The sequence below is a fragment of the Stegodyphus dumicola genome, chromosome X2 (assembly GCF_044657685.1).
Source record: "Stegodyphus dumicola isolate Sdum_Otavi_A_Nest chromosome X2, ASM4465768v1".
Classification (NCBI taxonomy): Eukaryota; Metazoa; Arthropoda; class Arachnida; order Araneae; family Eresidae; genus Stegodyphus; species Stegodyphus dumicola.
This window is the reverse complement of record NC_140781.1, coordinates 193,361,659-193,375,876: the sequence shown is the minus strand read 5'-3', so window position 1 is coordinate 193,375,876 and position 14,218 is coordinate 193,361,659. Positions and strand designations below refer to the sequence as shown.

The 14,218-nt window shown below is 34.9% G+C and overlaps 1 protein-coding gene across 2 annotated transcripts in view; it reads left to right on the top strand.

Moving 5' to 3' along the window:
• LOC118184625 (adhesion G protein-coupled receptor L3-like) overlaps positions 1 to 14,218 on the top strand; it is a 137,119-nt gene that overhangs the window by 82,005 nt on the left and 40,896 nt on the right. For both annotated transcript variants that reach the window (XM_085809931.1, XM_085809932.1), the window contains 2 exons: positions 6,440 to 6,712; positions 13,153 to 13,273. In XM_085809931.1, coding sequence (XP_085666057.1) covers positions 6,440 to 6,712; positions 13,153 to 13,273 — 394 coding nt within the window. The remainder of the gene's footprint in view (positions 1 to 6,439; positions 6,713 to 13,152; positions 13,274 to 14,218) is intronic.

Here is a 14,218-nt window from a genome sequence, read left to right as displayed (position 1 = left end):
GTGATTTAGCAGATGATGTTTTTCCGCTTTTCAAATATGCGGAATAAATCTTCGATACAGTACCTCTTGAAACACTAAACACCTCGGCTACCTTGCTTACGGAAGCACCTACCATACGTGCTCCAACAATTTGCCCACATTCGAAGTCTGTTAACTCTGACATAATGCAATGACAACCTCACATAACAGTACTCCGACAACAACTGAACTGTTTAGCACATTTACGAAGTTGTATAGGTGGCGTCAGTAGTCCAAAACGCCAGCGCCACCTACATATTTCATTAAAATCAATCTTTCTTTTCAAACATGCATTTCACAAGGTGTTTCCATATTTTTGTCCCTCCACTGTCTATCGTTAGTTTGCATTAAACAGAGAGATGTAACTAGCTGTCTTTACATTCCTTTGACCTCATTATTCTATTGGAGCCATCGTCCGTTCCAAGCTATTTTACTTACTGGGGATGAAAAATCACACGAGTGAATCTGCAGGGTAACACCTTCCGGCTTGAGGGTATTCATCTTCTACTTCAGGACCTTGGTAACATGAGGAAGCGCTTCATCATATAGCACGATACGTACAGGTGCTAACCTGTACGAAGGTTGCCAGAACCATGGAGGTAGGCATAGAAGAAGACGCTGTTTTCCTCCGCATTTTGATGTTGTAATATCCTAGCTAAACTAGAGTTCCTTGTAAGCTAGGGGACTGAAGAACTGAGTAGCGACTGTTCGTTGAGTTCTTGTAGAGTAAGGAGCAAGGCTAAAGAAGGGTTATATTGCTCTTTATTCCAATTTAAAATGAATAAACAACTCGCCACTCTCGGGCGTACAGTAAGCCTCCACTTGGCCTTCAACTCAAAATAGAAAATAGAAAACTTATATAATACTAAATAAAATTAATAAGCCAAAGCTGCATAGAATCAACTAACGGAGTTGGCCCTTGTTTAAAAATCACCAGCGTATAGTGGCAGGCACGTACAATTACGGCCACAGAACTTGAACTAACAGCAACAACGTGGCCGAAAGGCAGAACACGCTCTCCTACTGAAGTACTTTGGAACTTTGGAGTTATTCTGGTTTTCAGCAGGCGATGTATTAGCCTGCTCTTGCCAGTTCCTTGATGTATTCCAAGTTGGGCCTGACGGTTGTGATTCCTTAGAGTGATTTTTATCCCGTAGAGGTACATCTGAAAGGAGAAAGAAAGTGAAGTACCTTGCTTCTGGAAGTTAGCTGCTAGGCTGGTGTGTTCGAAGAGGGAGGTACTCCTGATTGATCCGTGATCTAATTTTAGGAGATGGGCGGTATCTCTTATCTTCTGCTAGGATTTCGTATGCTAGGATGTCTGCAAAATTAGCAGGATTATTGCAGATGGATTTATTGAAAAAATTTTCGTTCTTTCTGGAAATGAAGTTCGGAATGGTTTCCATATTCAAGTTTCCTAGTGATCCAGACTTCAGCTTAAATACTCATTTCTACCTCATTTGCATAAATGTAATCCTAAACCTCATTCTGGTAGGGAAATGTTGGTGTGAAATTAGAATATCTAGGAAAGGTTTGTTCCAAAATAAAAATTACTTCCAGCACACATTACATTGGCAGCTTATTAGGAACTTAAAAATCGGGTGATACACAGTCGTAAAAACTTTTCTACCTATTTGTGAAATAGAGAAATGATTAATTCATATGGCTGTTAGCTTTTAATTGAAAAGTATAGGACCAAACTGGAAAACATGTGAACCAATAATAATAAATAAGTAAGTAAAAGAAAACCCCAAATTAAACATAACGGTAACAGAAATTATTTTTTTAAATGTAAGACTTTTGTTATATGAATCATTTACCAAATTTGAAGCAATTAGAAGTTTTTAAATTACACACAGAGTACCATTTTATAAATATATGTAAAATATGGCAATGTTTAAGTTACATATATATGTATATATTGTTTGGTCTGATTTATTCATTCATTTATTCATTCTGATTCATGCAAAGCACTCGACGGCTATCTGCCAAGGGGTAAGATGCTTCCGAGGACTTTTTGAACGAAACTGACTTGTATACACGCTACATATGGGAAAACCAAGAAAACGCCCATACAGCCAACCCGTTCATCGGGATTCGAGCGCCGAATCAGACTACCACTGTTCAGCGGCTTTACCGCTCAGCCGCTAGTAAGCCCCCTCCCAGTATATATAAATAGAATGTGTATGTATGTTTATATGTAGTTATACATACACATTAAATTATTAAATTATATTTACATGTAGCTGATGAAGAGTAATTCAGTGATAAAGAATTATAAAATATTATTCGGAATTACTTCGCTTCCTAGATTTTTTTTTAAACTTCATCGTATTTCTTAAAGAGAATCTCAATGCTGATTTCGTTTCCAAGCCGCTTATGTATCTTATTTTTTCTGCACTGAATTACATTTAGAGAATTATTTCACATGATTATGGCTGAAAATGCAGTTATAAATGAAGAATTAAAGGGTAAGAAGAGAATTAGGTCCTTTTCTAATTATTCTTAAGGCATTTCAATTTTAAGAAAGGCACATTAATACAGATAACTGAACTACGATGCTCGATAGAAGACGAATAATTAGCTAATAAAATTTAGTTTTCATTGCGTAAAAATTAATTCATCTGCATTCTATAAAAAATGAAACATTCCAAAAAAAGCTTTTTCTACTTTCGCAGTCATAATTTTTTTTTCTTAAATATTCATATAATTCGCATTCATATATTACAATCTATTATAATTAATAATAATTACTTAAAATGCAATTAAATAATTCGCATTCAAATATTGCAATCTATTATAATTAATAATAATTACCTAAAATGCAATTTTAATCGATTTTAATTGTAATTCTCTCTCTGATACACCCCTGTTTAGAGTTCAGTAGCAGTTGATTAGTATTTTTTCGGGTATATTTTCCTTTATAGTACGCTTGCGATATATATATTCATATATATTGCCCGTACTCGTCACTTTAAATATTCCTGGGAAAAACTCAAGATGCGAATCCAGAAAATGATTCTTAGTGACGCTAAGATTATTATTACTAAGCATTTGCGTGACACAGTGCTTAAAAAAAATCCCATTGTTTAAAGGTAGATTAACATTATGCTTATCCTAAAGCCACGAGTCAAAATTAAGGGGATTGCTCATAGGAAGCCTTTATTAAAAAGTAGTTATAGGAAATGTTAATTAGTGCTTAATATTATCACCTGGATTAAACACTTACTCACTATTTGATCAAGTGTATGACAAACAGATATGAATAAAATGAGCTATATTTTCGTATTTCGACTGCAAAACCATCTTGAGGTACTTTCGGATTTAATCTTTAAAATATTCCAATAATACTCAGAACAATGGGGGCCATTATTCTTAACTATAATTCGCCAAAGCAAATCCTATTTTGGTTTCAAATGGTTTTCATTAATTAAGTTAACGATGTTGATATTTGTACAAACTATTAGTAAAAATAGTTATGAATACTTTATTATTGATGTTTAAAATGTTTTTTTTTATTATTATTATTAGAAAGCTTATTTTTTAATTATCTCAGTTTCTGTACTGATAAGCAAAAAATTTTATAATATGAAAGAACAAAAGAGATAAAATTAATTATTTGCTGATATCTGGGCAAATTTCACCAGACAATATACATGAAAAATAACTGTAATTGTTTTTAAACTACCCACTTCTAGCTCTATTCAAGTTTTTATTCCTTACATGCTGATACTGAATCTTTAAAAGAGTTCTGAGTATTTAATTATAAATCTCCTTAAAAAAGTATTTTGAACATGGCCTTAAAATTATTAATATTGTAATAAAATTAGACAACATTCCGAATACTTGCTACAGCTCCACACTCGAATTTGCAGACAGAAATTGTCGTCCTCGGCAGGAACCTCCCGGCTTTCTCGCCATAGATCCAATACTGGGTTCATTTACTATAAAAGTACCAGTGATAAAATTAGCAAAATCATTGTGAAGTGTTATTACCTTGAGAACAAGTTTGAATTACAAATAGAAAATTTAAAAGTCTCAAAAGTGTGATAAACACTGTGAAGACACGAGATCAAGAAATATGCGTCGAAGGAAATAAGGCTGTGTGTTATTCCAAATGGAGATGACAGAAGTGCTGTTAAATAAAGGCTTTGAATGTCACTAATGCTTGACTACATCGCCATATTGGACATAAAAGAAAAAAGCATTTTAAAGAGAGAAAGGGAAAACAGTTAAACAGCAAATTTTCCCTTTTTACCTTGATTTTGACGCTCCTTTCTTCAATATTGTGAGGGCGAAACTAGCCACGATTTGTTCATATATTAATTAAAACAGCCCGGCCTCACTTCCAGGGCAGAAACAAAGAGACTGACACTCTGCAGCCAGCAAACGAAGGAATATTTCTATTTCTTGGCGCTCTAAGGAATCTCCAAGATTTTTTCCTGCAACTCTTAATCCGATGCTTCACTGAAAGTTTAAAGCGAAACGAAAAACGAGATTAAAAGGAGAGCAAGAGGAAAGAAAGATAATCACCCCCCCAATCCCATATTTATTAAAAAGTGCTTCAGTTACAAACAGCTTCATGACGCCCTGTGTGTTTCTACTGCATTAACACAAGTAATAAATTAAAAAATTTCTGATTTAAATGACAAATAAAGCAATGAAATTCTTCGCTTAGATGTTTAAGTTTTAAAAAAAAGCTTCTTCTATTTGGAGCTAAGAAAATTATCCGGATAATTCTTTGTTCTGAAATATGTAAATGAAAAAAAAGGCAGTAAACTTGGACAGCTGGATATCAAGTTAATAAAAAATAATAGATATACAAATTTGATTATATACTGTTTTGCGTAATAAATATATAGTCTGATTTATGGAAGCTAGGAGTGAGCAACTGATTGCATTTTTAATTATATTAATAATTTAATATTAATTTAAACATCGATTTGTTCTTAATCTTGGTGTTTCGACGCTTGAGAGAAGCAAGTGTTTGTCTTTTGACAGTCTTAAAGAAATGCGTTATTGTTATTTTGAGCTGTTTTATTCTTAACGAATATCCCACTAATAATTAGCAGATGATGGTAACACCAATATTTTGGTCTCATATATAAAAGAGCTCCATGTAAAAGTTGAAAAAAATGCATGAAGTGAAAATAAACTGTGTGAAAGCCCATATTGGTGTTGTAGGCAATGAGAGGGCCGACATGCTGGTCAAAGAGGCTGCTATGGGTAACGCCGGGGATGCGCTCGATATTGAAGCATTAAAAAGGATTGCTATTTTTAAAATCAAGGATTTCTATTCTGATTGCTGGAAAGAGAAAAGAAGATTTCGGGAAAAAGGAAGGTTATTTGTTGAACTTTAAAGTTTCTAAAAGTATGAGAACGATATGTAATTTTTATTACAATCAAATAATTACTGGACACAGGTGCTTCCCGGCCTACCTGAAACGATTTAATTTACAAAGTAATAGTCTAGTTTTTGTAGTGCTCAAGGCAATGCACGACATTTCGTCGAAGATTGCGTATTACTGCGACATGTTAGGGAAAAACATGGTGGCATAAAGGAATCTACTGCCTCAATAAAAAGTTTAAATTTGATGAAAGGATTTGATGAACTTTATAAATGGCAATAGAACAATACTAGATATTTCTAATTCAGAAGTCAAACAATAAAAATCAGCGTTATATTTACAGAATTTCCTGTGAAAATTCTGTAAATAACGCTGATTTTTGTTGTTTGACTTCTGAATTAGTATTTATTCGGCGTGTTATTGTGTCTTAATACTAGATATTTCTGTTTAAATCTGTATTTTAATCTTTTGTTTTAATCTCTTAACTGTATTTTTGTTTGTTTGTGTTGGGTATGCTGTTTTAACCATGAAGCCGATTGTTATCGATCAGGAGGGTTACAGTATACTCGTATATTACATTACATCTCCTTAATAATTCTAGTACTCTGAGCTCTGAGGCATGAATAATATTACAATGAACTGTTCTGAAAGCAAACATATTTGGTCTATGGCATTTATATAGTCCTACTCACTAGTTCTTTAGGTATGACTAGTTCAAACTGTGTCTGTGTTATAAGCAACGAAGGAAGAAATCCGACATTATAGAGAAAATATGAATTTTGCACGTTATGTGTAATAAGCACGGATCATGAATACTATATTTACGTAGCTTAAAGTAAAATCCTTACAGTAATTACAGATAAATTTGGGTATTTTCGCTTAAAACACTAACATTAAATATAAAATACCACTATATATTTCCTGTTATTATATTATAATTACGATTGCTTTAATTTTGCTAAAATTTCACTGTGTGTAATTTTTTCACTTTCTAAGTATGCATTTATCTAATTTATTAATGAGTTTGATACAATACGAAATATATTTGTGTTTTAATGAATTTTATTTTTCAGGTTAAAAAACGGGAAGACGCGGTAAAAATTTCATATAAACTGGCAGAAGAAACACGGTACCAGGATATGTCCCATGGAGATATTTCTGCCCTGGTTGACTTGTCAGCTAAAGTTCTTCATCTTTACTCTGAACAGAAAGGAGAAGAAGAATACGAAATTGCAGGAACACAGAAAAGGCCACCCGTATCCTACAATTTCACTCGTTCTATGGTGGCATCTTTCAGCAATATACTCAGAGCTGAGATCAAAAAGGCATGGGAAATTTTACCTGAGGTATGTTTATATTCTGTTTATTCTCATTTATAGAAATCTTTTTAATTTCAGCAATACTTATAAAGCACCTTTCCTCGATTTTACATTACAATAAGCATAAAATCTTCAAGTAACATCGGAGCAATATTATGTCCTACGAAGTATTAGTAACAATTTTATGCTTGAAAGATGAAAAATTATCAAAAAATAATTTTATTGAAGACAGGCTTCAAGTTTTCAAAACTGATACCCTTAATTTTCTAATTTTTTTTAATTAAAGGTACATTTTATGTTATTTAAATAAATTGAAATTAGTATGATATTAAACAATCTCTTTATGGATTAGAACAAAAAAATCTTTCTGGTGATTATAGTTGTTTCAAAATAATTTTTTTATAAGATCGTTAAAAAGAAATACTTTACTTGCGTTCATTCACTGTTGAAATGTTAGATGCATATCTCTGTGAGGTTTATCATTCCATATGAGATCTGTTATGTTTTTAAAAGTTACCCATTTCAAATGACATATTCTATGCTATGATATAATGCTCTATGTTTTCTGTAATTTAAGGTAATGCTTTGTGAATCAAATTATTGGCTCAGAATGATTAAAAAATCAAAATGTTAAAATCATTTATATGGATATGTATATATATATATATATTCCATCCCGATTTTATTTGAAGTGTTCACCCCCCCCCCTTTTCAGTTACATTCATTTATATTTACTACAAAGGGAAAAACACCCATACGCCCTCTGAGCGTTACGGGTTTAGCCCTGAAATTTAAAAGTTCCTCAAAATGTCATGAATAAGTAATATTTTCTTGATTTTAATTAAAAAATGACTCTTTCATTTTGTACCTTGATTCCTTTTCTTCCAATATACATCCAAACTGAAATCAGATACCTTAAAAGCTAGCAAAATTTTCATGTATAATGAATGTGGAAGGCAACCTTCTGTACGGAATTTTCCGGCCGTAAAGCTGAGAGGGTTAAGGAAATTCCCCCATCTACAAATGTCATCCAACAATCTCACAACTTAGTACACAAATACCTCTTAAGTAGAAATTCAGTGATCGAAAATGAATAACCAATGATGCACAAGGCGAGTCAAGAGGGCAAGGGAAACACATATGCCGAAACGTGTAAGACAACTGCTTGGCTGAAGTGTCAACTAGGATTGCTTACATTGTGAGTAACCGCTAAAAGAACCCCTCTCGTTTCTCTTTTTGAAGCCGTATAATTGAGTTGGATTAAGTGTCTTACTAAAATATACCACTGGCTGTCCGTCTTGCATGAACACGACTCCTACCGCGAAATCTGATGCATCTGCAGCGGTTTTTAACGTCTCATTGGCGTGAGGGCATTTTAATACTGACGCTTGGATCAATGCGGTTTTTAATTTTTTGAACGCTGTGTTTGCTTAGGCCGACCAGATAAACCTGATTTTCTATGTTAACCCTGTCGCCACATCAAATAAAGCAGCAAAGTTTCTTACCAACTATTCCATCTTCTTTTTTTCTTCTGGCTTCAGATCTTTGAAGTCTACGACTGAAATCTGGATTGCCTTCTTTTCCACTTTATTCATGTCTTAGCTGTACCGTCTCTTTCTGAAAGTTAATTTTGGAAACTGCCACTTTTGAAAAATCCGTTACCAAAATTGCAGGTGCCTAAAGAATTTTTACAAGAAAGAAAACTACCATCAGGTTTTCATTTCTCGCTTGTACATTTAATGTAAGCTTTCCTACATATTGATATTGTTTGCCTTAGGTGGCAATACCAAACACCTCGGTACGTTTGAAAGTTCTTTCTTACATTTTTGCCAAGAAACTACTTTGCGCTCCAGTATCCAATAATGCATACATTGATATTGTTGCGTGCGTACGGGTTCGTTATGAAATGAATGCAGAAGTCCGATGAAAAATGAACAAAAATTTATTATTATCACAACAAAAATGCTTAAATTTTCTAAAATTATCATGCAGTATTACAATATCTCACAGTAGTTATCTTTTAACTACTCAAATATTCAATAGAACGTAATTCAAAACAGCTAAAGAACGCTAATCCGCGAATCAACAAGATACAAGAGCTACAATCAACAAGAGCAGTTTTCTAAACAACAACAAACTAAGCAAGCAACTCACTACAAACTGAGATGTTTTCCTCCTTTTATAAGATTTTAAAATCATGCGCTAGAATTTTCCAGTACTTTCTCAAAAGCAAAAAGAGTTATTTATTTATTTAATGCACGCGCTCTTGTATTTTCAATTTTCCGGCTTAGCTTTCTTTTAATATTCGTCACGCGCTGCACTGCGCGAGAAATAAAACCATTTTAATTTATAATTGAACTAACATTAGCTTTTTAAATACCAAATTCGTAACATTTCCCCCTTTCCAAGGACTGCACGTCCCGGGCAGTACAATCCCTGGACAGGAAGCTAAACTTACAACTGTGGCATAAATGCAACTGAGGCATAAACATTACATCACAATATCAAACAACATGAACAATAAATGCAATAACTAAAACAAATCAAATGCTATCAAATACTAAATACAAATCAAATACTAAATACAAATCAAATCAAATACACATTTAAAAACAAAATGGACCATGGTCTCATACTATTTACAATTATTTACATTATGTACTATGGCCATTGTAGTGAGCTAACATGTCGTAATGAACGACTTTAGGTTTAGAGTTCGAACACTTACGGATCATGACGTCATTCAGTCTCTTCAGAACTGTATATGGACCATCCGAAGGTGACTGTAATTCAGGTCTGACTCCTTTTCGCCGAATCGGGTTCCACAACCACACCTTGTCTCTTTTGTTGAATCTATGTCCAATAGCTCTCGCGTTGTATCTGGTCTTCACTTTCTCCGTCGCCAAGTTCACTCGCTTTCGTGCGGAACGGTGCATCACTTCAAAACGGGCCTTGACATCTTGGATGTGTTCCTCAGGCGATGAAGGCGCATCCGTACGGCGATGAAACAGGCGGTCACAAGGCAGACGAAGGTCTCGACCGAAGAGCATCTGAGATGGAGAATAGCTGGTAGTCTGGTGTTTCTTTTCGACCCTAGCATGATTTCGGCTGTTTCTCGAGCTGGTTCTTTCGGACAAAGCGTCGGCATTTCCAGGTGAGGATCCCTTCTTAGGATGGATAGTCATGTCTTCAGATCCTGAAAGCAGTTTGTTGTTTTTCAAGTCTAAGGAAAAATTGTATTTCCTTAAAAAGTCCAATCCGAGTATGCATGTATCTGTAATATCCGCCACATATGCCGTGTGATGGTAGGCGGCACTTCCAAATGTGATTTTCACGTTTAACTTCCCAGCTATGTCGATCTTTTCACCAGACGCAGTCTGAAGGGTAACACAGGATGGCGTCCAAATAAGTTTATCTTTAAACTGTTCAGCTAAATCTTTCCTAATGATGGTAACATTAGCTCCTGTGTCAATGATCATATTGCAAGGAACTCCATCGATATTCCCATTGATGGACAGTCCGTTATTGTTGCCACTCACTATAGAGATCTTGAGCGCTTTAAAACAGGGTTTTTCATTATCTGGCAACCTCCGTTCCTTGATATGGTCATTAATTTGTTTCCTGCGTTGTTGCTCAGAAATTGTCTCAATTTTCGTACCCTGGGGTGCTCTGCAATTCTTTGGTACGTGGCCTTCAGCTCCACAGTTCCAGCACTTTGGTTTCTTGTCAGTCCTTTTCCTTCCCGTGGCATTTAATTGTCTGTTTAAATCGTATGCCTTATTTTCCGTGCTCTGGGGAGTTCTGCAGTTCCTTCGTAGGTGGCCTTCAACACCGCAATTCCAGCACTTTAGGGTCGGTTTTGTTTCACCTCTATTCCGTCTTAAAGCATTCACTGGTCTTGTCAACTCATCCGTTTCATTATCCGTGCCCTGGGGTGTTCTGCAATGCCGTCGTAGGTGACCTACAGAACCACATCTCCAACATCTTACAGCCACTTTGTTCTCACTGCTACTCCGTATCAAAGCATCGACTTGTCTGGATAAATCATCTAAACGAGCCATCAATTGGTCCCCTGGGTCGTGGACTCGCACAGCTCTGACTGGGTAGCGATCCCTAAGAGTTGCTTGCTGGGCTGCCTCCAATTTCACGGCGTACAACAGAGCGCTTTTTACATCCTTTACATCTGCCATTCGCAGTGCTTTCTGTATTTCAGGGTCCCGGATGCCATCGATGAAATATTGCAGCGACAGAATTTCCCTCGTTTCTCTCGGGCACTCCGTAAATGCGAGGTGGGACAGCCTTTCAACATCCGTGGCGAGTTCCTGGAGTGATTCGTTGGGCTTCTGTTGACGGGATTTTAATTGAAGCCTGCTGTAGTCCTTTAAACATTTCTCGCCAAAGCGCAGCTCCAATGCGCCGGATAGAGCTTCGAAGTCAAGCCTTTGATTTTCGGGAAGCGTCTGCAGGATATCCGCTGCGTCTGCTCTCAGAGAAGCGGCGAGATGACAGGCCTTAGCTTGGGAATCCCATCCATTCGCATCCGCAACGATAGAAAATTGTGTCCTATACACCTGCCAGGAGGTCTTCCCATCATATGTAGATAGTTTCAGAACGGAACGAGCAGGCATCGATAAAAATTTGAAACCTTCAGAATTGTTTCCTACCGTCGCTATGCACTTCTTTAGGCTGTCAACTTCTTTGGCGACGGCAGCAGAAACCCTATCATCAATTTGTTGTTCGACGGCAGAAACTCTTTCTTCAATTTGTTGTTGGAAGGCCGAAACTCTTCCTTCGACTTGTTGCTCCACAGCCGACACTCTATCTTCTATTTCATCTTTGAAAGAAGAAACCTTTTCTTCAATTTGCCCGACTTTATTTTCGACAGCTCCTATTCTGTCTTCCATAGCCTCAAATTTACTTTCTATTACGCAGGTTATTTCTCTTTTCATTTCGTCTTGACCTGCTTCAATCTTTTCTTGTACAGCTTTTATGTTTTCTTTAAAAGTTACTTGACCAGCTTCCAACTTTTCGTGAACGGCTTCCATTTCCTTTTTAACGGATCTCATCTCTCCTTTAACGGAATCTTGGCCCAATTTCATTTCTTCCTTAACGGATTCCTGGCCCAGTTTCATTTCTTCCTTAACGGAGTTGACGGCCCCTTCCATCTTTTCTTGGAAAGCAGCAAATGCAGTCATCATTTGCCTGAATTGTTCTTCCATCGCTCTTGTTATTGGCATTCAAATCCCACTCCTGACACCAAAAATTGTTGCGTGCGTACGGGTTCGTTATGAAATGAATGCAGAAGTCCTATGAAAAATGAACAAAAATTTATTATTATCACAACAAAAATGCTTAAATTTTCTCAAATTATCATGCAGTATTACAATATCTCACAGTAGTTATCTTTTAACTACTCAAATATCCAATAGAACGTAATTCAAAACAGCTGAAGAACGCTAATCCGCGAATTCGCTACAATCAACAAGAGCAGTTTTCTAAACAACAACAAACTAAGCAAGCAACTCACTACAAACTGAGATGTTTTCCTCCTTTTATAAGATTTTAAAATCACGCGCTAGAATTTTCCAGTACTTTCTCAAAAGCAAAAAGAGTTATTTATTTATTTAATGCACGCGCTCTTGTATTTTCAATTTTCCGGCTTAGCTTTCTTTTAATATTCGTCACGCGCTGCACTGCGCGAGAAATAAAACCATTTTAATTTATAATTGAACTAACATTAGCTTTTTAAATACCAAATTCGTAACAATATATTGTTTAATAGTGATTGGCAGGGGCAAACTTTTTATTGTCATTGTATTCGAGTGAATCCTAGCAGGAGGTTTCTCCATCCGGAATGACTGTACCCTCAGTATTCCAACACCCCTTATTAGTTAAAATTTTTTCTGTCTTCCCCTTGTTTTGTCTTTTTTGATTTATCTATGTGATCGCCGTTTGCGGGTAAAAATTTCTTTCTATTCTCAAAACGTTTACCGCCGTCAAATATTGGTTTTCCTTGCGCTATAGGTCTGAAAAAATATCCACTTGACCTCTTGCCATATCCTGATGGACGCGTACTTTCAAATATCCTCCTACTTTCAACTATTCCTGCGTTTTTTCATTCTAAATTCCAAGGCTTTTAAATGCGTGGCTACTCCGATATAAGCTTAATGGCAGACGTACATCTGACACTTTTTATACATCTCTGTTTCACTAAGATTCATTTTCTCTTTCATCTTTCATGAACGTTTACTGTCTAAGGTTCAGATTAGCATAATCTGTCTTCTATTTACTTTTAAACTGCTCTTCAATCAAGGTGGCGAGTGTTGCAACAGAAATGAACAGAAAATTAAACTAAATCAAAGAGCCTCTAATAAAAAATATTTAAAGCATTGGATTATGTTTTCTCCGTATTAATCATTATGCCATTACTTACAATGAATTTATTCGTTTTTATTTTTGTGTAACAGATACACCAAACAAGAGTTGCAAGCAAAATTTTGATGCTGGTTACAACTATGGGGAGTCGTCTAAGTTGTATTAGGATGTCTCAAGACAAGTTACAGTTTACTGTTAAAGAAGAAAATATTGGTACATTTTTTTAAAAACTTTGTATGAAAAGATTTATTTAGTTTTTGAAAGCAAAATTTCTAAATTTCTTTTAACGTCATATTGCATGCGGTCTCTCTTCATATCTCATATATATTTAAATATTCTTCTGCATTTATTTAAAATAGTTCTCTTTCTCTTTCAGTGAACTTTGATTATAATTTAATAATCATGTAAACTAAATAATAGTCATTGTAATAAATATTTTATGAACAGTTCTGTGATAAAGATTTTATGCATAAAATTTCGTAACTTTATGAAGCAAAGCGTAAGAAACTCCGATAAAGTGAAGAAGAAATTAAAAAGAGTGGTTCCATATGCAGTAACTTAGCGGTCCTCTCCAGATAGAGAAGATTAGATTTCAATTGCCTGTCCAAACAAATCTTTAAAAGTGTTTCGAAATTATAACCTACGAATACATATCATTATAGAACCTTATGAATAATAAAACTGAACTGCTTATGAATAATAAAAATTGTTTAATCAACTATGGGAAAATCAGATAAATATTTCTCTCGAAATTCAACAATCCGTGATGTGGCTGAATTTTTTGTAAAGAAGATCATTTGTTTTCTCAATTGATTTTCAGTCAACTAAGCCTATAATTCAGAACATGAGACTTATATTCGGAGCTATTAAATTATGTTGTTTCTTTTAACATCAATTACAAGCAGGTTTAGTTAAGCGACAAAGTTCCTAATTTGTAATGTAAGACCTAGGTTTAGAATTAATGAACTCACTGATGGCACCTACAACTTCAAAGTTTAAAATTTTAATTTCAAAGTTTGTTTGTCTATTATTTATAAAAAATCAAATTTACTTTTTGATATTTATTTGACTAAACGAGATATGTTGTAAAACATAAATTTATCAGCTAATTTCTAAATATTCTTCTGTCAGTGCATCTAATTTTATCATTGTGTTTGT